Below are 21894 nucleotides of genomic sequence, written 5' to 3'. Positions count from 1 at the left end.
GGACACTTTCCCCTCCTCTGGACCCCCTGGGAAACACAACAAACCTGTTGCACCTGGAACTGGGTGTGGAGAGTACAGCTGAATGAGACATAGCCGAGGAAGTAGCATCCACCTTGATACCTGCCCATAAAAAGCAAGTGCAGAGGGAGAAACTAGGGTGATAGTCTTACCCTTGTGGCTGTCTTAAATCATTTCCCTCGTTTTTGAACAGTGATGCCCAGAACAAAGCCCCATATACTTTATTTTTTACTACCTGAGCCTAGGATCAGATGCTTTTAAATGGTACAGGTCTTTTTGTATGTGGCATTGTTATGAAGAAAGGGTTGGGGGGGAGAAACAATACAGAGTTGCAAAGGCAGTCTTGGTAACTTACCTCAGACATGTTGACACGCCCTTCCAGAAAGGAACAGTCAGCGGCATTGTGGGTACAAATATGACGATATTTACACCAATGGCAAGGGAAGAATCCATTCACACAGGACAGGCAACTGCAAGAAAAAGAGGTCAAATCAGCATAAATATTTCTAGAACTATCCCATGTAACAATTCAATACTTCTGTTGCTGTTGCTGTTTAAGATACAGGATGTACAATAAATATTGAGAGCATTTATCCCCAAGTCCAGTGCAACGTTTCACGAGCAAGACGGAGGCAGGGACAGCTTAACAGTACATGGGAACACTAAACAAAGATGAGAAATGAAAAGCTTGCGCTGTCCAACACAGTTGGAGAGAAGATTTTACAGAGCTGAAGAGTGGATTTGCAAGTATTTGGATATGGACATACCATACCATAAGCATTATGATGCCCAGAAGCATTTCTCTAAAAGCACCCAAGGTTTTTCCCCAGCAAAACGTTCAGGATGAGCCACAATGTGGAGCCAGGAGGATACAGGGCAGACTAGAATTTTGTGGGACTAGAACTCCCAGATCCACCAAATGGAGCCAGGTACAATGCATGCACACTTAGGACTAGAGAATCCCGAGCCAAGAAATTTGTTCCGAGTACCATAAACAAACACTTCCCACACACGAATTGTTACTATTGTTAAACAACGGTGAGTCAGAAACCTTCAAATCACCCGAAAATCTACCAGAATATCCTGTACTACCTTTTGCTCACCCCTGCCTTAGAGCCACAGTGAGGAACTGAGAGAAATGTCAAAGATTTGAATGTCCCCTACTGGGTCATCCATGTCATACCCTGCAGCACTGTCTCCTCAGCACCATGCAGGAGCAGCTGAGGTCACTACTGAATCAAAGATGAGAGCATCTCTAGGACTGCGGCACCGCCTCCTACGCCTGCATAAACAGAACGTTACAAACGTCACAGCTTAACGCTCTCATTCCTTAATCCCTGTGCCAACCGCCTTCTCCTCCTCCCACATTAGGCCCCATAATGCATTCCATGTGGTCAAATGTGCACCCCCTGTGACCTCTCCGCCTAACTTGGCAACGCCAGGATCCTTTCCTCGCCATCCATTTGCATGTGGCTTGAATCACAGACTTTGTGAGCTTTATTTTTGGATTCATGAAAGGCAGTTTTAATGAATAGAAGGAAAAACAAAAGTCCTCCATTGCGGGAAGCAAAATCCTTGAGTCTTAAAGTCGAGTAATTCATAGGAAATTTATACAGCAAGCAAACGCTTGAGTCAGATTAACATTTTGGGACTGTAAATGTCTTTCATATGCTTATGCAGCCACATACTGCAACTCCCTTCTTTTACTTCCTCTTCTACCCACTCACACTGTTTGTGTGCGTATCATGTTCCTCCCTTCCCTCTGGTCACAAGTTTTGATCCATGTATTTTCCTGGTGTTCTGATACATACAGTCTTCTCCTTCAATGTCTTGTTTATCTCCCATTTTCTCTAGTTTCTGACCTTGAACATCATTTCCTCAGTTCTTAAGGTCCTGCTCAGCAAGTACTAAGAAGGGCTGCGTTTTGAACTGTGCAGTATTTGAAGCACCAGCTTCATTGGCTATGTCAGCTGAGACACAAGTTAGCAATCTAACCAACCCCCTTTTCTCCAACAGGGAACAGCAAGGCAACTTTTGGCAAAGTCTTCTCCTTAGGGGCTCCAGCTGTTCACACTGGAGAAGTTGGATTCAGGAGCTCTTCCCTTTTCAGTTGTATAGAGACAAACAGAGATTTCACCATTTTGCTATTAAGGCAAAAATAGCCTTCTTCCTGATTGTGGTGGGAGAAGATTTTGCAGCTAAGCCCAAAACAACTTCATCTCTCCCTCTCCCACACAAAAACAAGAGAGACAGACAGACAGGCTCTACCTCCCTTATTGGGGCATTCTCCTTCCTCTTTCAATAAGCCTTCTAAGTGGAGATTTTTATCTGTATTTTGCTCTGTATTGGATATGAAATAGTTTTTTGTATAAGCAATTGTTTTAACTGCTCCAATACATGCAATTTGTTTCATACATGCTTCTACTGCACTGTGAAATTGCTTCAAGATACTTAATAAGAAGCGATTCATAAATGAAACGAAATAACAGCAACAACAAATGTGATTACAATTGTGTGAAGGGGGGGGTAGTTAAGGCCACACTAGCTGTCCCTGTCCCTTCGCTGTATCGTCATCACATAGTCTCACTGCCTTCCCCAATACGTAGTGGGGGAACTTTATTACCTCACTGCTCATCCCTAACACTAGACCATTCATGAACAAATGATAGAGCACAGCTCACAATACCAACTGTTGGAAGGCTTCATTTCTTATACCCCCTCCATTGAGAGAGATCTTCCTGTTTACTCCTACTCTTCCTGTTCCTTAACCAGTTACTGTCCATTAAGAGGACCCCTCCTCTTCTCCCATGACTGCTAATCTTAGCAAGGAGTCTTTGGTGAGGGGCTTTATCACAAGCTTTTGGACAGTCTTACTACGCAGTGTTGACCGGATCACCTCTATCTGTATGCTTTCTGAAACTCTCCCAAATACGTAACACTTAAAGGTCAGTGTGGCAGGACTTACCCTTGAAGAAGTCATGCTGGATTTGTTTCAGTAAGACCTGTTCTTCTATATACTTGTTAATTCTATCGTTAAATGCTTTCCACCAGCTTTCGTGGAACAGATGCTAAGCTAATTGGCCTGTAGCTTCCAGGATCCCTTTCGCGCTGTGGACACTGTTCCCAGTCGGTTCAACAACAGTTGCAGGTCCTGGACCCCATTTAAAATTAAATCCAAGGTCACCAGCCTCCCTCTGATTGCTTCCATGACCCACTGTTCCAGGGCACAGTCATTCAGGATAGCTAGACAGGTTTCCTCTTTGTTATAACAACAAAATAATAACTAGAAGACTGCTTCTCCTGACTGCAACTCAGCCCACAGCTAATGTGCCCAGTCCACTTTATGTAGCTTTGTGGTGGTGAAATCAGTATGAGTTGAATTGCCAGTTGTGGATGTAGCAAGCACAGCTCTGATCAAACATGCACACCACACCTGCTTGTGTCACCAACTTGGTTGTGCGAAGCCTAGAAAAGCAGGTATGTGATACTCTTGTAGCACCAATAAAAAGCAGCAGCACACTTTTCCCACATCTACTTCTGGGACCTAAGTGACCCAATAACCTCTTGCTCTAGAGTTTCATGCTCTATTAACTACTCATGGCAACTTCTCATAGCCTAACACACATAAAGTATTAATAGGCTGCTTGCTGGAAATGATTTCCATGTTTCATTCACATATTCACTCCCCCCCCAAAAAAAGCCATTTTAGTGGTACACACAAATAAATGTATTGAGACACTTCTAATGCAATCCATGTATTCCATGTATATGAAACGGATGTGCTTATCGCCAGAGAAAAATATCAGAATAACTGGACTATTTGATGACAGACCATAGCACAAAGGAAGAGCACATACTTAAAATGCAGAAAGAGCCCAAAGATTTTAGGTGATGGAATGACCTCTGGAGAGCTGGAGTACAGTATGTTGGGCTAGATGGTGAACACGTCTGTCTTGGTACGAGGCAACTCCTTGTATTTCTATTATCAACTCAAGTTGCATCATTTTGAATAAAGACTGTCATTGCCTGGTTTAGCAGGCAAGTCGAGAAGAGTAAATATGGAAAAAGAGTGAACCATCCAACTCTGGGGCAACAGATGAACAGTAATTAGAAAAGGCTGGATCTGTGTCTCACATATACTTTATTTATTTTGGTTAGTCTGTACTCTGCCTTTCCATTCAGAACTACCCAAGAACCTAGTGCTTTCTTCCAGTGTTAACCCCAATGCATAGTGCCTTGATTAAGCATCAGACCAGTAGGGAAATCTGAAGCAGCCAGAAAACAAGCTTCATGTCACCCATGAGAACAGAAATCTATGGTGAGGATCAGGCAAGGATAACAGAGACAAAATCTTAAAGTTAAGTTTCAACTAGCAGTGTCCTGAACAATGAAAAATACCTATGGGGTACCTAGCATTATGCCATATATCAAAACTACTGATCTTAATGCCAAGATTCTGTTAGTATCACTGGAATTCTCACATTCTTTGCAGGGAAAGAGGTGGCAACTTGTTCACCTCAAAATATGAATAACATATTTGTCACACATTCAACTCTGCATGCTACTGCCTCACGGAAGGATTAACATGCAACTTTAATACTATATCTGGAGATCTCCACAAGAACTGGCAACAATCTTTGGAATCATTCAATTTATCTGGGTGTAGAGGGGAAAAAAGATAATCGTAAACTGCTTTGTGGGCATGCTACTTTAGAAACACTATATAAACAGGGTTATATCCAGCCAAGTTTTATTCAGAGCAGACCCACTGAAATTAATGAAGCTAAGTTAGTCATGCCTATTAACATCAATGGGTAGGGCTAGCATGGACTACAATCCATAATAAAGAAATAATTGTACCCATGTGGTTGGGCTTAATGCAACCGTGGTCCTCATGTGGTTGAGAGGGTAATCATGTGAAAATGAAAATGCATCACCCAGCACCAAAATGATCTCAACCCTGTCATACCCTTTAGTCAACAAGACTGAATAATTCTAGGTGAAAAACAGGATATATCCTACTGATAAGAAGAAAGATGCAGTCAGCTCTTTCATATACAGAGGTAATTAGACTTCAGAGCTATATTACCATCTTTGAAATGATGAAGAGAAGCTCTTTCTGTTGGGGCTCTCTCATTAAGCAGACAGTAGTCCTATGCAGGTACCACTGCTGCACCAATTAATATCTGTCATTTGTTCTGAAAGTTTATCATATTTTTAAATAAATGTAAAAACAAACAAACTTGGAGCACAGCATGCCTCTGCTCAAAGGAAAAACAACTCTGAGCTCAGTTTATCGCCTCAAAGGGATCCAGTGAGATCCAGCGCACAATACGAAGGCAGGCTCTTCAGTTTTCTGTTATGAGACTAACTTGTTTCAGCCAAGGCTTTACAGCCTGTTTGAGGGGTTTATCCCCTATATCCATATGTCACTGCTGTCTGTTTATGTTTCAGTGGCAGGTTGTTTTGCAGCATGATACCATCTGCTCCAAGACTCTCTCTTCCTTGGGTGAGCACAATTTACTCTCATTACTTGCGGGCTAAACATCGTTCTTGATGGCGGAAACAGGAAATGCCCTTTCTCACAATACACTAAACTCTAGAGGAGAAAATGCACCCCTGTTCAAACTTGGTTTGTGTCTGTCAAAATAGGCTGAAACCCATGCTTGCTTCAAACGACAATAAACACCTAAGTGCAGGTACAATCCGCAGATCATTCAACATTGGTTCCCATAAGGACTTCATTACTTGTGTCTCTGACAGGCAAGCAAGGCCAGAATCTGAATGAACCTTACAGTTACAGTAACAAGGTGCAAATTAATGAGCAGCAAAAACTGGGAAGGGTACCACACTGGTTAATCTCATCCCTTGATGCTGCTGCCTGGTAAAGCAACACACACACTGAAATAGACATGTTTAAAGAATGTGGGAAGGAGTTCTCCACACATACCAATGCATGTGCTGGGTGTTCCTCCATGCGTAGAGGGGCCCTAATGTGGCCAGGGTACCTTCACACACAGATAACTCTTTAAATGTACCCAGAACATATGGGTATTGACTGGGGAAGCATGGCTGTATAACCCCCTTTGTGTCTTTTTCAATGCATGGCAGGGCCTTATAAACCACCCGTTATGAACTCTGGAGCAGAGCTATCCAGATGGAGGACTTGTGCCAGCACATCTTCTGCTGAGCTGGGATGAAGGACTTCAGTCAGCACAGCCTCAGGTAAGCTAAGCTGAGACTCAGACAGACATTTGTCCATTATAAACAAGGACCGTAAGAAAAGCCTTCTGGACCAGGCCAATGGCATCCTATTCTCACAGCGGCCACCCAAGATGCCTGTGGGAAACTCTCAAGCAAGACCCAAACACAAGAACACGCCCCACCTCCACCCTACAGCCTCCTGGAACTAGTATGCCCCCAACCAGAGAGAGAGAGTATAGTCATCATGGCCAGAAGCTGTATACTCTGTTAACAGTAGCCAGTAACCCAGCTGATCCTGACAAATCTTGGCTTTGGATTGCTCCCTAAGAATCCCAAGCTAAACAAAGGGTTTGTGAGGTTTTATTGGCCAGACAAATCTAAACTGAAGAAGGGTTTTGCACCTCAGTCACAAAATGGTACTCGAGGTCATGATTAAATTGTTTGTTTGGATTGTGAGCTGCATAGACAAGCTGTTTTAATTTCCACTTTTAATTGACTATTATATCTCAGATGCTCTATAAACAACAATGACAGCAGCACCTTTAGAGCTTTGGGGCCTATATTTTGATTCAATTAGGGCCACTTTTGTTTCTTTCCATTCTGCCATCATTAAACAGGTTTCATAGCATTGGAAATTGCCCTCCACGGATCCGGAATGTTGCAAATTAATGATGATTCTTCATCCTCACACCAACCCAAGGACAGGTTAATGTAATTTGGCATTGTTCCAAACATGAGTGGTTTCTTTGGAGCAGCACTGTAGAAATAGTCCAAACTCCCAAAGCTTCATGGGATTTTTGGGGAAAGCGGAGGATATGATGCCATCTAGTGGGAATGAGTGTTAACAAATAAAGGGAAAGATGCATCATTTACAAAATTATGACATAGCATCAATAAGCTTCCATGGGCATTCCATACTGAGCACTATGGTAGAAACAGATAAAAAGAAGTAGCAGTTAAAATGTTCAAATTATGTATCTTTCATGAAAAAGAAATTAAACTAGCAGGATCTCCTCTCAAAATACCATTCCTGTTCATTACGGGTTCAAGATCTTCAGAAGCTAACCATTCCTACAACTGTGAGGAGAGGGCCACTTAAGGGAAGAAGCATTTGACAGATAACTTCTGTAGGTGCTGTGGGATGTTTGCTCCTTAAAAGTCCTGCAATGGACTTTGCCTCTGTGGAGCTGGGTGTTTATTTGTTTTTTGCAGAAGGAATTACTGCACACTGGTAGTTACAACGTGCTCTGGTTTGCAAAAGCTTTTTTGACCCACTAACCTCAATTACACAGTTGGGACACAGACACAGAGAATCCTGTCATACTGCAACTGCTTTGTTCAGTCTACTTTACTTCCAGTAGTTTTGGCTTCCTCTGCCATTGAGGGGATTCCTGAATTGCTCTAGAGTGCCTCACAAAATCATTCTATCTGCTTTATGGCTCTAAACTATATGTGGAGTCTAGAAAACTGCTTCTTGGGCACCTGATCCTATACATGTTTCTTTCTTCAGATTCTCCTGTCCTCCCTTTTGCTGCTCATTAATTTGCATCTCATTTCAGTGCCTGTTCGGAATGGCCCCCATCAATTTTCATTTGTCTACCAAATGCAAAGAGCACATCTCCATGGTATCATTCAGGTTCCAAGTATCACATTGCAACTGAGAACACAAGAAGAATCCAACCTTTTTCTCCAAGGCTTACTTGCATAAAAAGTAAGGAAAATGGCTGTGGAGACTGTAGTCATCTGACAATTGCCCCATTCAACAATATGGGTGATCATGTAGACTGACTCAATGAGAATTATAGGGGCTGCATGCACTGAAACCAAGCTTGTCAACAGATGAAAGGATTTCTAAGCACCTGCTGTTTCTAAGCATCTTCATCGATAAATTTTAATAAAATCCCAGGTTTTTGCACAAACTTCTTGTAGAAAGTATAAAACAATCAACAGTTGTGCAAACAAAAGCTACCACCCAGTGTTGAAAGAAGTCTCCCCCCCCCCCCAGAAAAACAGATGCTGGTACTCACCATAAAGTTGTTACAGTAAGTACCACAACAACAAAATGAGGTGCAGGTACTGCGTACCCTTCAGTACCCCATTAAAAAAGCACTGGTTGAAAGAAAAGTGAATTCAGTACTGATTTTTGTTCCATGTTATAATGGAACTAACCAAGACCGAAACAGCCTCAGAAAATACACAAGTGTGCCCTTAATTCACAGCCTCTGACTAAAGTTTGAAGCCTCAGTTGAAACAGTGCATTTAGAGCGTCATCTTAAACATGTCAACTCAATGATTTCAATGGGACTTACTGCCTAGTGTGTCTATGTAGGGTTGCAGCTCCAACTGCCTAAAGAAGAGGCATATGTCCTTAAGCAGGAAATCTTTTATGCTAAGGCTACAGCGAACATTTACATTATCCAACAATGGGCAAGTGATACTGTGAAGTTAGCAGAATCCCACAACTTAACCACTGACCATTTCGCAAGCACAACTCTGTCACCACTCAGTGAAAGAATTCTGAAGTCAAAGGAAATAGCCCACCTAGGGCAGGATACTTTGGACATAGTCCTACGTTAGCTTCCAGCTTCCCTGCTTCTGTAGCCTGTGGAGCTGCCACCACTGCCGCCACCACCACCTCCCCCTCCCCATGTGCCTCTCTTACATTTATATTCCTATGGCCTGGAAAAGAACCCTTATCTTCAGCTTTAGAAGCTGAGAGCACTTCAGTGCTCTGGTGGGGAGTATGAACAAAACAGGAATCCACAGGGGCGAGATAAGCCAGGAGAAGTCTAAGCAAGAAAACAAGCAGAGGGAAGGAAGTAAAATGGGAGAGGGAGGGGATGCAGAAAGCTTTGAAAGCTGACTTGGAAGAAAGAATGAGGACACAAGAGGAAGGTAAGAGCACTGGGGGAATAATACGAGTATTTTACATAAGCAATATAAGCAATTTTCGGTTCTGTCGTATTGGGTGCTACAAAGACTCTGTGAAGGGGCGAGGGAGCAGTGCGTTGCCTGAAGCAACATATCTATATACAAGCCAAGCCAGAGAAGGAAAAAATTCAGAGAGGAAAGGGGCAAGTACTTTTACAAGCATATGTTAAACACGACAGCTGTACTGGAAAGGAAAATTACATACATGATGCATACTGATGGAAAAAGCATCTGCATAGATGGCTCTGCTGTAGAGGGTTTTAAGGATCTCCAGCGCTTCTTTTAAGACTATTTTTCTGTAGCGTTTCATTATACCTTACATGTGGCACTGTAGGACCATTTTGGATACTGCCTTGGGATATTTTTAGGTACTTACGAAACAATAAGTATCATTGTATTTTCTTCTATTAATTTTCATAGATGGAGGATGAAAGGTCTGATGAAGCCTTAATTAGTGCCAGGAACTAGCAGCAGGAACTGGTAGCATAATTAGCATGCATTTCATTCCCCCCCTGCCCGCCCCCCACCCCCCGGATGTCCAAGAAGCTGTCCCAGTTGATGTGAGAATATAGATAGTTCTCCTTATCTTTGCTGGGGATTTGTCCATCTCTCTAAAAAGCAGGGCAAAATTATGCTGAATATGCTGCAGAGTATGGTCCCAGCCAATCTGCAACACCATGTGCGGACTGAGAACATCACCCCTGAGTATAAACATAAAAGTCGTGTGACACATCTTTTATTTTACAGTCATACCTCGGGTTGCAATCGCTGCGGGTTGTGCGTTTTCAGGTTATGGACGCGCCAAACCCAGAAGTACCAGAATGGGTTACTTCCGGGTTTCGGCGCTCGCGCATGCACAGAAACAATGAAACGCTGCGGGTTACGAACATGCCTCCCGCACGGATCACATACACAACCCGAGGTTCCACTGTATTTTAATTATTTTAATATTTTATTGATTAAATTTGAATACTGTCCTTCACCCAAAGATCACAAGATGGATTATACTTTACAACATAAAAACACAAAAATATATAGCATACTAACAAACAGAAACAATAGCCCCATGGAGATTTATTATAAGCACAATCTATAAAACAGGGGTATCAGATGTTGCATCATTCAGATATTGAACTACAGTTGCCATGATCCCTTGCTATTGACCATGCTGATGGGAACTGAAGTCCAACAGCACTGCAGGTATTGGAGCAGATTGCCCTCAGGGCCCTTCCAACTCTACAATTCAATGTTTCTATGATTTTGGAGGGCACCATGTTGCATACCCCTGCTATAGAGTAACATAACCAAAGCAGTAACAGATCAAAACACAAGCTCCTGTCCCTTTTTTCTTGCCCAATCCTTTACTCCCTCCTCCAAATCCAACACTGTTAGGGCCGAACACTGCTATGCCAGGTATGCTGGGAAATATATGTTGTTGTTTTTCTGAAGTACTAGTGTAGTTTTTCTAGAGTGACTTGGCCAATGGGAACAGCCATCTCCCCCCACCGCATGCAAGAACATTTATGGGAATATAACACTACATTGTGACATGGAATCATTCCCATGAGACATTTGTCCCAAATTTCAAAGGGAGTGCCAGTAGAGAAGTCAATCCTTTCCTTGAAACAGTGACAAAGCCTACTTACTTGTTCAAAAAAGGAAAAGCTTGAACCTCTGGTGTTTAGAGGTAAGCCCACCCCTCCCCTGAATGCTTTTGGATTTCGCACACACATCTTTCACATTGGGTGGAGGGTTGATATTAACCCAATTAAAAATGGAATCTAAATTCTATCCTGCTTAAACATTTACAAGTGATGCATTTCAGACTAGAAGATATTCTTTGTGTTGCTTGTGACCTTTGCCCAGATAGCCATGAAAAATCAGCATAAAAATCTTATATAAGAAGTATGTAAATCATATGTATGGCTCTAAGATGCCAGTTCATACTAATTTTATGCTCTGATTAAAAAAACAACAACAATATCAGCATTATCTCATCCAGGCAGAGAGGGTTTTTTTGTTTTTGGTAGTGGGAGACTTCAGCAATTGTTATCACAGGACTGGTTTTAAATCATCTTGTTTAGTTGTAAGTTTGTGGGTTTGTCAGCTGAGCTGCATCACTACAAAATCCAAGGGACAGAAAATGAATATAGGCAAGGAGCTTTTCTACTACTCTTAAAAAGTGGTGGAAAACCTAATGGTAACCAAGACATCTTAGGGCAGGGATAGCAAATTATGTGAATGGTTAAGAAGTCATTATTCACTTGCCAGGAAACCTTGCAAAGCATACCATGTCTGCCTCTATTTCAAAAGCATTTTTCTTATAAAAATAAATAAATGCAACAATGTAGCAGGTTTGAGCAGAGACTCAAGAATGCCTTGAGTAGAGATGGGAAGGCCTGGGGAAAAAGTGGAAAAATTGGGGGGGGGGGAGACCCAGGTTTTTTCCTGTTTTTTTCCCCAAAGCTGTTTTTTCCAGGGGAAAATGGGGGGGGGGGGTAGGTGTGTGGAATATTCAAACTACATCAAATAGGTTTTTTTCATTTTTCCTGGAAAAAAGCAACTTTGGGGGGAAACGGGGGCGGGGAAAAACCTGGTTTCCCCCCAATTTTTCTGTCCCCCCCAGGCCTTCCCATCTCTAGTCTTGAGTAGCCCCTTCACCAACTCCTGTTGCTGCCACACAGTCCCCAGTGATGTACGAATTTGACATTCCTAATAAAAACTTAGTAAGAAAAATCTATTTCATTCAAATGCAGCATCTTCATCCCCACTTCCCCATCCCTAAATTTAGAAACAGTAAGCTACTCTTCTCTTTGGCTACTTTTCCCTGATGTGGTTGCTGGAAATACGGATATCCCTATATCCCAACCCACCCCCAGGGGCTATTCTTCCGCTTTCTTGCTTGTTGAATAACACACACCCCAATCCCCATATTTATTTCTGTTCCAATACAGGCATAGCCAAATGGGCAGCCCACAGGTCGCACCCATCTCTGAACCTCCCAGAGCCAGATGAAAAGTGGTGCACGAGGAACTTCATGGGCTGCTTCCTGCTTGGAAGCACACCTTCCTGACCAACTTCTCTTGGAAAGTTGTTGTTTCCAATTCTGGCAGTGCCGCTCCTAAGGGAAAATGAAAGGCAACCCCATGGGACTCCGCTGTATCCTCTTTCATTTTGCACTGTGCTCAGGTTGCACCCAAGCCCCTCACCATGTGTATCATAGTTTTGGCTTGGATGGAGACATTCTGAGCCTCCTTCCCAGTAAGTACTGGACACAACATCATAATTGTGATGGGCTACCACATAGGGCTGGTCTATCCTGCACCTTCTTTTTCATGCAGCTGGCACGAGAAGAGAACAGCTTACCCCAAAAAGGCAGTTGAGGCACACTATATGGGACAGTGTATACATGTGGTTTTTAAAAATACCACCAGCACAGTATTTAAATAGAACATTTCCAATGTCTCCGCATTTTTCTGGCTATGTGCCAAAAGCACACATTTGAATTGCCTAAAGGAAACAAAATGTGGCTTAACTCCTCCAAAGTATCTGCACATGAAGTGCTAGAGACTGGCCACCCTTAGAGACCCGATATTAGACTCTGGCAGTTCCTCTTGTTTCTATAAGCTCACATTAGATATAGCCCTGTATTCATACTGATTAATTCTTCCTCCTGCAAATCTAGTTATTTGAGCTCTGAGGATTTCTCTCTTCAGACGCACCTCTCCCAGGACATAGTGTATTTATAGTCTCTTGTTTCTTTTCTTCCTCGGACCCCAGCCTCTTCCGCAAAACATCTTTCTCATCTGCCTTCCTAGCTGGAGAGCACAGCTAGTCTTTAGCAAGGCTGATAAAAGACATGAAGCTTAAAGTTCCTTTATCTACAAAGAGGACTCTGTTTCCTGGAGGACACTCTGAAGATGAAGCTTAAGCCTTTAACAAAGAGGATCACTACACCTGTGCATTCAGATTCTGGACAAGATGTGATTGAACCAGAGCATCAGAACCCAACTGGATCCTCTTTAAGCTGCCTTCAGTAACCACAAAGTTATCTCCATTGGAAGCACTTATAGGAGGACAAAACCATCACGATTTATTTCCCTGACGATCAGGCTATATTCCCACCCACAAAACAGAATAGTTTGGTGAAGACAAGAGCAATTGTATGGTTGCTTAATATCTCTACCATTCCAGCTGTATTATTGTCCTGCAAATTATAGACCAAACAGGGACCGAAACAAACAAATCATATGATAGCATATGATCAACTTTCTACATGATATGGTGGGAGAGAGAAATCTAATCAAAGTGAGGGTTGCAGAAGATCCTGGCATCTCTGTAAGCACAAGCAAACTCTGCACACTTCTGTAGATGCTAAAGAATGAAAATGTTTTGAAAGAAACACAGGCATACATAGCAAATAGTCTTAGGACATTCTACAGTGCCAGAACTTAGTATTACTTTTCTGACCAACAGCTGTCGTTTAACTGGCAACTTTTGTTTGTCATTTGCTTTAACAGTTTTCAGTATTGTATTTTTAAATTGTGGTAACCCGTTCTGGAACCTCCTGTTGGAATGGTGGGCAAGAAATTGAAATCATCATCACCATCATCATTATCATAGGAGCAGCAACATCAGAGAAACTTGGTTGCATCTAATCAAGCAGCATCTAATAGTTACGGCTTCATCACACAGGGCGGGGGGAATTCATAACAGGCTTTGCAAAAACATCTTGTGTGCCAAACCATGCTTAAAATCAGACAGCTGGTTTCTCTTTTTCCAGGTTTTTAACACACAGTTAGATCATTTCCCACAAACTCCCTACATGTAGCAAAGGTCTGGCCTTGACAAACGTCTTGTGGGGTAACCGTGTCACAACAGGCAACAGGCCTTTGGTGGGAACTGGATAATCTGTATTTAGAGGTGCGATAGGAGTCTAATTCCTACCACCATGACAATTCCTCTTACCAAAAGCACAATGCAAGACATGAGAGCTGTTCCACCTCCACCTCTCTTTTTTCAGCATATAGAAAATATTGACAAGCTCAACATATAGCACCACACTGGGGGGGTTGTAACCAAAGTGTAACCTGTCCTCAGTTCATGAGGTACTTAGCAAGAAGGACTCAAAGCTTCCCCATTTCCCTTGACTAATAGCTAGAGCAGGTCCCCCCCCCCCTCCAAAAGTTACATAGTTACTGTAAACCTCTCTTTCCTACATCAGTATTCTCCCCTTTTCAGAAGGTATGCTGGAAATCAGAATTGAATATATAATAACAAAACTCTATGGTGTTTTAACCCAGTTGGCCATGTTTTAAAAGGTTTGGAAGTGAAAAATCTTAATTTTATCACACATAATGCTAAAACATGTGCTTAGCATTTAACTATGGTCAGGGATGATGTGAATTGTAGCCCCAAAACAGCTGGAGACCAAAGGTCGGGAAACACTGGCCTACAGCCACCCATCATCCCATTCCACTGGACATGTAAGCTGTAGCTGATGGCAGTTGTAGTCTGCAACATCTGGAAGGCATCATATTGGCAACTCCTGTTCTATGAGATCTAATAGACTATTTTCTCCTCTACAACTCACTACAATATCTAAAACCAACAAAAGAACACCCTTCTAATTGTTCCACTGTGCTACATCCAATACAGACTAGCATTCTCAGGCACTGAACCTATGTCCCAAGAGCTTTTAGAGGTCTGTTGGAATCAGTTTTGGGGAATCTTCCACAGAACCTGCTACATTCCTTTACGTTGCTGGCAGTCCTGTGAAATATACAAGGAACCCATGTCTTCCAAAATGAGAGAGAGAGAGAGAGAGAGAGAGCGCGCACAAGGCCGCTTGATACACCGTGTAAGCAGCCAGTTTTTGAAAGCTATTTACCTTGCAAACACTTGGAGGCTTGGGAGGACTGATGAATACATACTAGGCCAGTTCTTCAGCTGGTGCCAACTAACAGTGCCAGCTTTGTCCAAATTAGACATTTGGATGGTTCTGATTTTTCTGATTCCCTTTAATCATTTGAACATCACTTATAAAACATTCAGTCTTGAGCAGAGAAGTGATTTGATAACTTTCATGCACCTGGTTGCCCAGATAATAAAAGTTAAACACAATGCCCAGTGATCAGAAAACTCCACAGAAAGAACATTAGCCTCATTGAGAGGCAAATTGCTCTTGATCCCGATCTCAAAAGCCTACTAAACGCAAAAGATACCCACTGAGTTGGCCTGCCCATAAACAATGTTTAAATGTAGTGTACCATCTTGCATACTGTCATGTTTCTTGGCAGAAAAAAGAATTCTGACACGTGGGAACCACATTTTAAAATGCTTTAAAACTTCTTGACCCTTAAATTTTATTTATGATTGATTTCAAATATTTTTAAAACTTCTATCCTGCCCAGGGTGGGTGCGGGGATTCAAAGCGGCTTACAGAAGTAGCATATACATTATTAAAAAACAAAACCCACACCAAAATCTATAAAATGTATTAAATAGACTTAAAAATAACTAATTTACCAAACATCATTTTAAAAAAAAACCACCAGCAACTAATAAATCAAAACAAAGAAACTAAAGTGAGCACACAGAGTCAGAAATATTCAACAAATGTGGGAGGCTGCTTTAAACAGTCAGGCCACTGGTCCGTACAGTTCAGTATTGCCTACACTTAACAGCAGCTTTCCAGGATGCCCCACCACTATGCTATGGCAAATAAGTGATCAAACAGAAATATTCATGTTATGTTTCCATTTACGTGCACGTTGGTGCTATTGCTTTCTTACATTATCCATTTTGTCAGTACTTAATTGAAAACCTCAATAAACAAATATTCTAAAAAAGAAACGGAACAAACTAACCTGTCAGTAGCCAACATGCCAGAAGTCATGGGGACCCCAGGGGTTCTGTCAAAGACACTGAAAAGCTACCTTTTAGAAACTAAACCTCACGAATAATGGTTTTGCAGCAGCGGGCCAAAAAGGTGGCCGCTAAGTGCTAACGGGACCACCAGGAAAGTGGCCGTGTCAAAACATATCCAAGAAACATGTAGCACTTGTAGGTCACAGACAAAGACCAATCTGCAACTGCTGCCAGGTGCGCCTTTTAATGCCCACAGAGCCTACACAAATATAGATATATATAAACACGCAGTCACATGGCTCTTCATGAAGGGTAAGTCTTTTAATGGTTATCAACCATGGCGACTGTTATGCCTGTGATTCTAGCTGCTGAGGACAAGCAACAGAAGAGTGCTGTTGCCTTGATGCTACGTTAGCAAGCACTCAGACACATCTGGATGGCTGCTGTTTGAAGCACAACGATGGACTGGATGACCTTTGGTCCAGTTAACCACAGTTCTGCTTACGTTCCCCACTCTGTATGTATAGCACTAGTTATTGCCTGACAGATAATGAATTGGTCCCTGAAAATGTGAGGCATAATATGACTTAGAATCTGATTTTCCTCCACAAGCCTCCTTTTAGAGATGAGCCCAGACCCTACATTCCTCAGCTTGGAAAACAGGCTAGTACGTGTGCATAGTTTAGAAGCCTAGCCAAGATTAACATAGTTTGGGGGTGGGGGAGAAGTTAAGGCTAAAGAAACAGAGCATCTTGTTTGGGTTTTTAGAAAATGTTACAAAAAGACACTACTGGCATTAGTAGGCAACTGTGCTTGGAAAGACACAGGAAGTGTTTTGCTTAAGCAATTCACTTAGCAAGAGGCATGGGGAATTATTTGCAGGCAAGTGCAGTTCCAATTGGATTGCTAACTAGTTGCATTTAGCACATGGTGACTAATATTTCTTTTTTCCATGATTGGTCTTTGTGAAGACCTTTAAACCCCAAAGACAGCAAGGCAAGAAGGAAACAAAGCAAAAAAACCCCGATTATAAACAACCACTGTCATCAATAGCTTTAAAATGATTTTATAAATATTAATACAACCATAATTTCCTTTTTAAAACAATTCATCTAAAATTAAAATTCAACCTGGCTATAAATCAGCCTCAGTTCCTGCTTAACTGCAGGTTATTCTGCTTTTTATGTTCTGCATACATTACATTTAAAAAAAAAAGTCTCATCGTGCTTGGCCTGCAATGTTCTAGTTTAAAGAGACAACTTTTGGTTTTTTAAAACCACATTTACTTTTTTTATTGGGTATTTGTGTCAAACAGTGGTATATACCAGGCATATGTATTGGCTCTGAGTGTACCTCGAATTGTGAGGTGATTTTTTTCAGTTTCTAAAAAAAAAGGAGGTAAAATCATTTCGCTGCACAATAAACTTTATTTGTCTGAATTCTGGCAAGTTTTTTATTTTACCAAGGGAAACCTCTCTTGTATGTCCCCCTGATTGTCCAGCAACAAAATTTGGGAAGGGAATGCGATTTCTATATCCCCACCTCAAAACAGTCAGCCCTTGTAGGAGAACCACTGTGCCTATTTTTCTGAAATTTGGCACACATCATTCCGTCAGAAGGGGCAGCTATGACAACAAATTGAATCCAGTTCTGGCAGAAAATATAGAAGTTAGAGACTTTCCCATGTTTAAGAAAAAACTCTTTAAAGGTTCCCAGCAAGCGAACACAGAAAACACTGGCTGGATCTCCCTGAAATTTGGCAGGATTAACCCACCCTAGAAAGGCTCCATTTTCCTGCAAATTTCACCAACTTATGTGAAAAGGAAAGGAAAGATTATGACTTCTTTTTAGATCCTGCATTTTAGCCAATGTGGGTGAAAGAGAGCTTCAGATTTAACAGGTCAGACGTGAACCTGAACACCAAATTGAACTGGAACCCTGCCTGTGCCAAAACTTATCCAACTGTCAAGATCGAACAAACGTGAAAGACTGAGTAAGAAATCTTTCGAAGAAAACCAAGGTAAGAAAACCTTGGTAAGGCAGAAAATCTAGCTCAAGAGAATCCTCGCTTCCTCTCTTCCCCCCCACCCCCCCAGGTGCCCCAATCTGCTCTCTGAAGGAACGGCAGGTGGGAATAATTTCCCAGCAGCAGACTTGGCATCTCCTCCGTGTCAGAAAGGGCCTTGATGGGACTTTCCTTTGTGCATATTACAGACTCTGTTGCCCAGATCAGAGTCCTGACTGCTCCAACCTGCTGTCCAACTTTTATACCCTAGACTAGAGCATGCTCCTGGATAAGAGCATCTTCCCAGCAGACAAGTCTAGGCAGGCCCCCGCAGGCTCTCTTCCTCCCCCCCCCCCCCCCGCCTTTCCTGACAGACATTTCACCAGCAGGCCTCAATATTGAAATAGCAGGTTTCACTTCTGGTATCTTGGCACCTTTTGGGATTCTTCCGTCTCTTGGCTGCTCCTTCCTTTTTAAAGTTTAAAGAATTCATCTTGTGTGAAGTGCCACCTTTGAAGCCATTTTATGCAGAATAGCTTCAGGCTACCCCTTCTAATTGTTTGATTATTATTTTCTCCTGCCCATTAATCTTCCCAACCTATCGCACTGTAACTGTATGACTAGAATTATAGGTTACTCAGTAATCTGAACTTCAACATTAAATTCCAATGTAATCATAACAAGCCTCAGCAAACCCCGGACTCCTGCACTACCCCCCTTCTCTGGAGCCTGGAAGCTTTTGCTTCAATTTTTTTACAACTAACTGCTGCTTGTGTCACCGGCAACCAGACAAACTGTGGTTAAATATAACTATGGTTTGATGAAACAAGCCAACTTCAAACCACAGTTTATGAGGCTGACTTATTTCAACTAACCATAGATAAAATAAACCAGAGTTTAGGATTTGTGCAATAACTAAACTGTCAAGAAAGCGTAAGAAAATTCCCATCTCCTCCTCACAGTCGCACCAGAGATGGGAGAACACATAAGCACAAAGCTCACTGAAACTTAATTCTCATAATACTGTAATCATGGATAGGAAGCCCAGGTGTGATGGAGGATGGCTACATATGGTTCACTAGTCCTCCACATTACACCTGTGATGCCATTTTCCCCAAACTACTACATTTGAACACAGCCCAAGGGTCAGTCAAGTAACTTAGCAAGCCTACAAAGTCACATTTAAAAGTATAGGATGCTCTTTAACATATGCTCCCTGGGGAGGGGCACATCAAAACTACCTTAATCTGTACTTAACCTGCACTCATATCTGGAAAACAAAAAAGCAATACCAAAACACCTAAGTGGTTAAGATTGTATTTATTGCCCTTCTGGTTATCTCCCTGGATGGCCTATATTCGAGAAATAGTCTGAATATGCAATATTGCTACCCCCCACTCTCTCCTCCTCTCTTTTCCTCTCCTCTATCACACTCTTCCCCCTAATGTGCATTCTCTGTGTGGGATTTAAATGGGCACACCCCTCACCCCCAGCCAGTTACTGGGCTAACTGGTAAGCACATGGTGCCTGTGCGTGAAGTCATCAGCATGCGCCAGCACCCACAGTCAGCCCAACCCACCCCTGGTTGGGAGCAAGGAGGGCCATCTCATACACGGTGTAGGGCAGGGGTCAGCAAGCTTTTTCAGCCGTGGGCCGGTCCACCGTCCCTCAGACCATGTGGGGGGCTGGACTATTTGGGGGGACATGAACAAATTCCTATGCCCCAGAAATAACCCCGAGATGCATTTTAAATTAAAGGACACGTTCTACTCATGTAAAAACAGGCTGATTCCCAGACCGTCCATGGGCCAGATTGAGAAGACGCACGGGCCTTAGGTTGCCTACCCCTGGTCAGGATGATTCTCCAAAACAGAAACCCATCTTTCATGCATTTTTCTAAATATTTTATTTAAAGGGAAATAATGAACCATCAACCTAATCTTTCCAGCTGGCTGTTCCCAGACTGGCTTATGTACTTTGACATGGTGTGGCTTCAGTATAGCCATACCCTCCACTGCCCTAGAGGCTGTAGGACAGGGCTGGGGCTATGAAAGCTACAAACAGGCAACAAAAACCAAATGACTGAACTGTAGCAGTGTTCGGTAGAAGCATTCAGATCGGTTACTCAGGCACAGAAAATCCTTCCTTTCAGAGATCATACCACAACCCCATTACGGATGAGATATGGCACCCATAGCATGCAAAGGCACAATGAAAGCAGATGCCAAAGGTAAGGCCTTGTTTATTTCATTTGGAGAAACTCTTAACAAATGCCTTCGGTAACCAGAATGTTCCATTTCACCATTGCACCCTGGGATCCAGCATCCCCAGCATGCAAACGCTCCCTTCTGGGTAGCACTGACAGTTTTGCCCTATTTAGCTTTCTGCACAGAAACACTTGATGCCACAGAGGTCGCTCCCTTCTAAAGATTGCTGTAAAGCATAAACATTGGGAGATCACAGATTTAGTTTTTTATAGTTTTCAATATGAGAAACTGGCTATTATTTTACAGTGCAGCTTATATGAAAATGAGGTTCTAAATTAGAACCTGCTGGGCGCTGATGGGCTGTATTAAAGCTATACATGAGGTTAGGCCTCTAGCAGATGCTGTCAGATCAAACAGTGCTACCAATCATCAATTCACACCTACACAGGAAACATCGGAAGCTGCTTTCTAGCAGGCCAGACACTTTGCTCATCTAGCCCAGTAATGTCTAATCTGAGAGGCAGGGGGTCTCTAAGGTCCCTGGAAGAAGTCTTTCACTCCAACTGTTATTTGATCCTTTCAACTGGAGATACCCAAGTTCTCCTCATGGGTAAGAATTCATAAATAGGGTTCTGCAGGCGAAATTACACTTCCAATTGGCAAGCAGAGCAAAACACACACACACACACACACACACACACACACACACACACAGAGTCATTGAGGTCCGGCAATTATGCTAAACCTGTTTACTCAGATGCTCCTGACTAAACCATTTCTTACACCAGTAGTCAATGAACACAGTGCAGTTTCTTTTCACCAAGACAAAAGAAAAGGATAATCTTCTCAGCTTGATGTGGTTTCTGATGCCCAAGCAGCTTCTTGCCCAAAGCAAACTTTAACAGCAAGGCAAGGTGGCTTGGCTTTCCTTACAATAAGTGTGGCAACCCCCAAATACCCCCCTCTGTATTTAACAAGATTTTACACTGCACACATCTGCCTTTCTCCCCAGTTTTATTATGTCTGCCACATGCTATTTGCAGCTTTCTCCCAGAATAAGCTCAAAAACCAGAGGAGGGGAAGTTGTTTTATATCACTTACGATTGGTGAACACTGCAGTTATAAAAGACAAAATCCACAGCTGCAAACTTCTTCCCAGTCTCCTTGGATTTGAGGTAGAGCTTTACCACTCGCTTGTCGCCTAGAACAGAAAACAGGCAGAAAATAGATCAGATATTAAAGAGAGAAATAGCAGCATGGGCATCTGGGAAAACATAGTGCAGGGTTTGGCAGCACGCAAATCAGTGAGGCTTGCAGTGACTTTGTTTGAGCTGAGGGGCAGTTCCAATGAATCCTAGTTAGCGGACAAAAACACTAGTTTATTGATGTTGAAGAGAAGTGTGACTGACCTGCACTAAAAATCTAGCAGGATGCAGAGGATAGGTGATCTTGCTCAGCATCTAAATAAAGTGACAGGTGGAAGAAGAGTACCAGAGGCCTCCAACTGCCTAGTTCAGAGTTAACCTTTGGCTTTCTACTACCTCCACAGGTAAGGAGGGAATCTGACTTTGTCAAATTTAGGAGCCTCTTGTGGAATTATTGGGAAACCAGTGGGTTACTGATCATATTGAGGCCAGGAATCTAGGAGGTGTGTAACAA

The 21894-nt window shown here is 42.4% G+C and overlaps 1 protein-coding gene across 6 annotated transcripts in view; it reads right to left on the bottom strand.

Moving 5' to 3' along the window:
* The window catches only part of PLXNA1 (plexin A1), a 302883-nt gene that overhangs the window by 108531 nt on the left and 172458 nt on the right, over positions 1 to 21894 (bottom strand). For all 6 annotated transcript variants that reach the window (XM_083721536.1, XM_083721535.1, XM_083721533.1 and 3 more), the window contains exons 8-9: positions 21337 to 21436; positions 374 to 488 (exon numbers count right to left, since the gene is read on the bottom strand). In XM_083721536.1, the coding sequence (XP_083577662.1) occupies positions 374 to 488; positions 21337 to 21436 (215 nt within the window). The remainder of the gene's footprint in view (positions 1 to 373; positions 489 to 21336; positions 21437 to 21894) is intronic.

Source organism: Podarcis gaigeae, assembly GCF_964106915.1.
Source record: "Podarcis gaigeae genome assembly, chromosome: 2".
NCBI lineage: Eukaryota > Metazoa > Chordata > Lepidosauria > Squamata > Lacertidae > Podarcis > Podarcis gaigeae.
The sequence above is the reverse complement of the archived record's forward strand: the minus strand, read 5'-3'. Positions and strand labels throughout refer to the sequence as shown.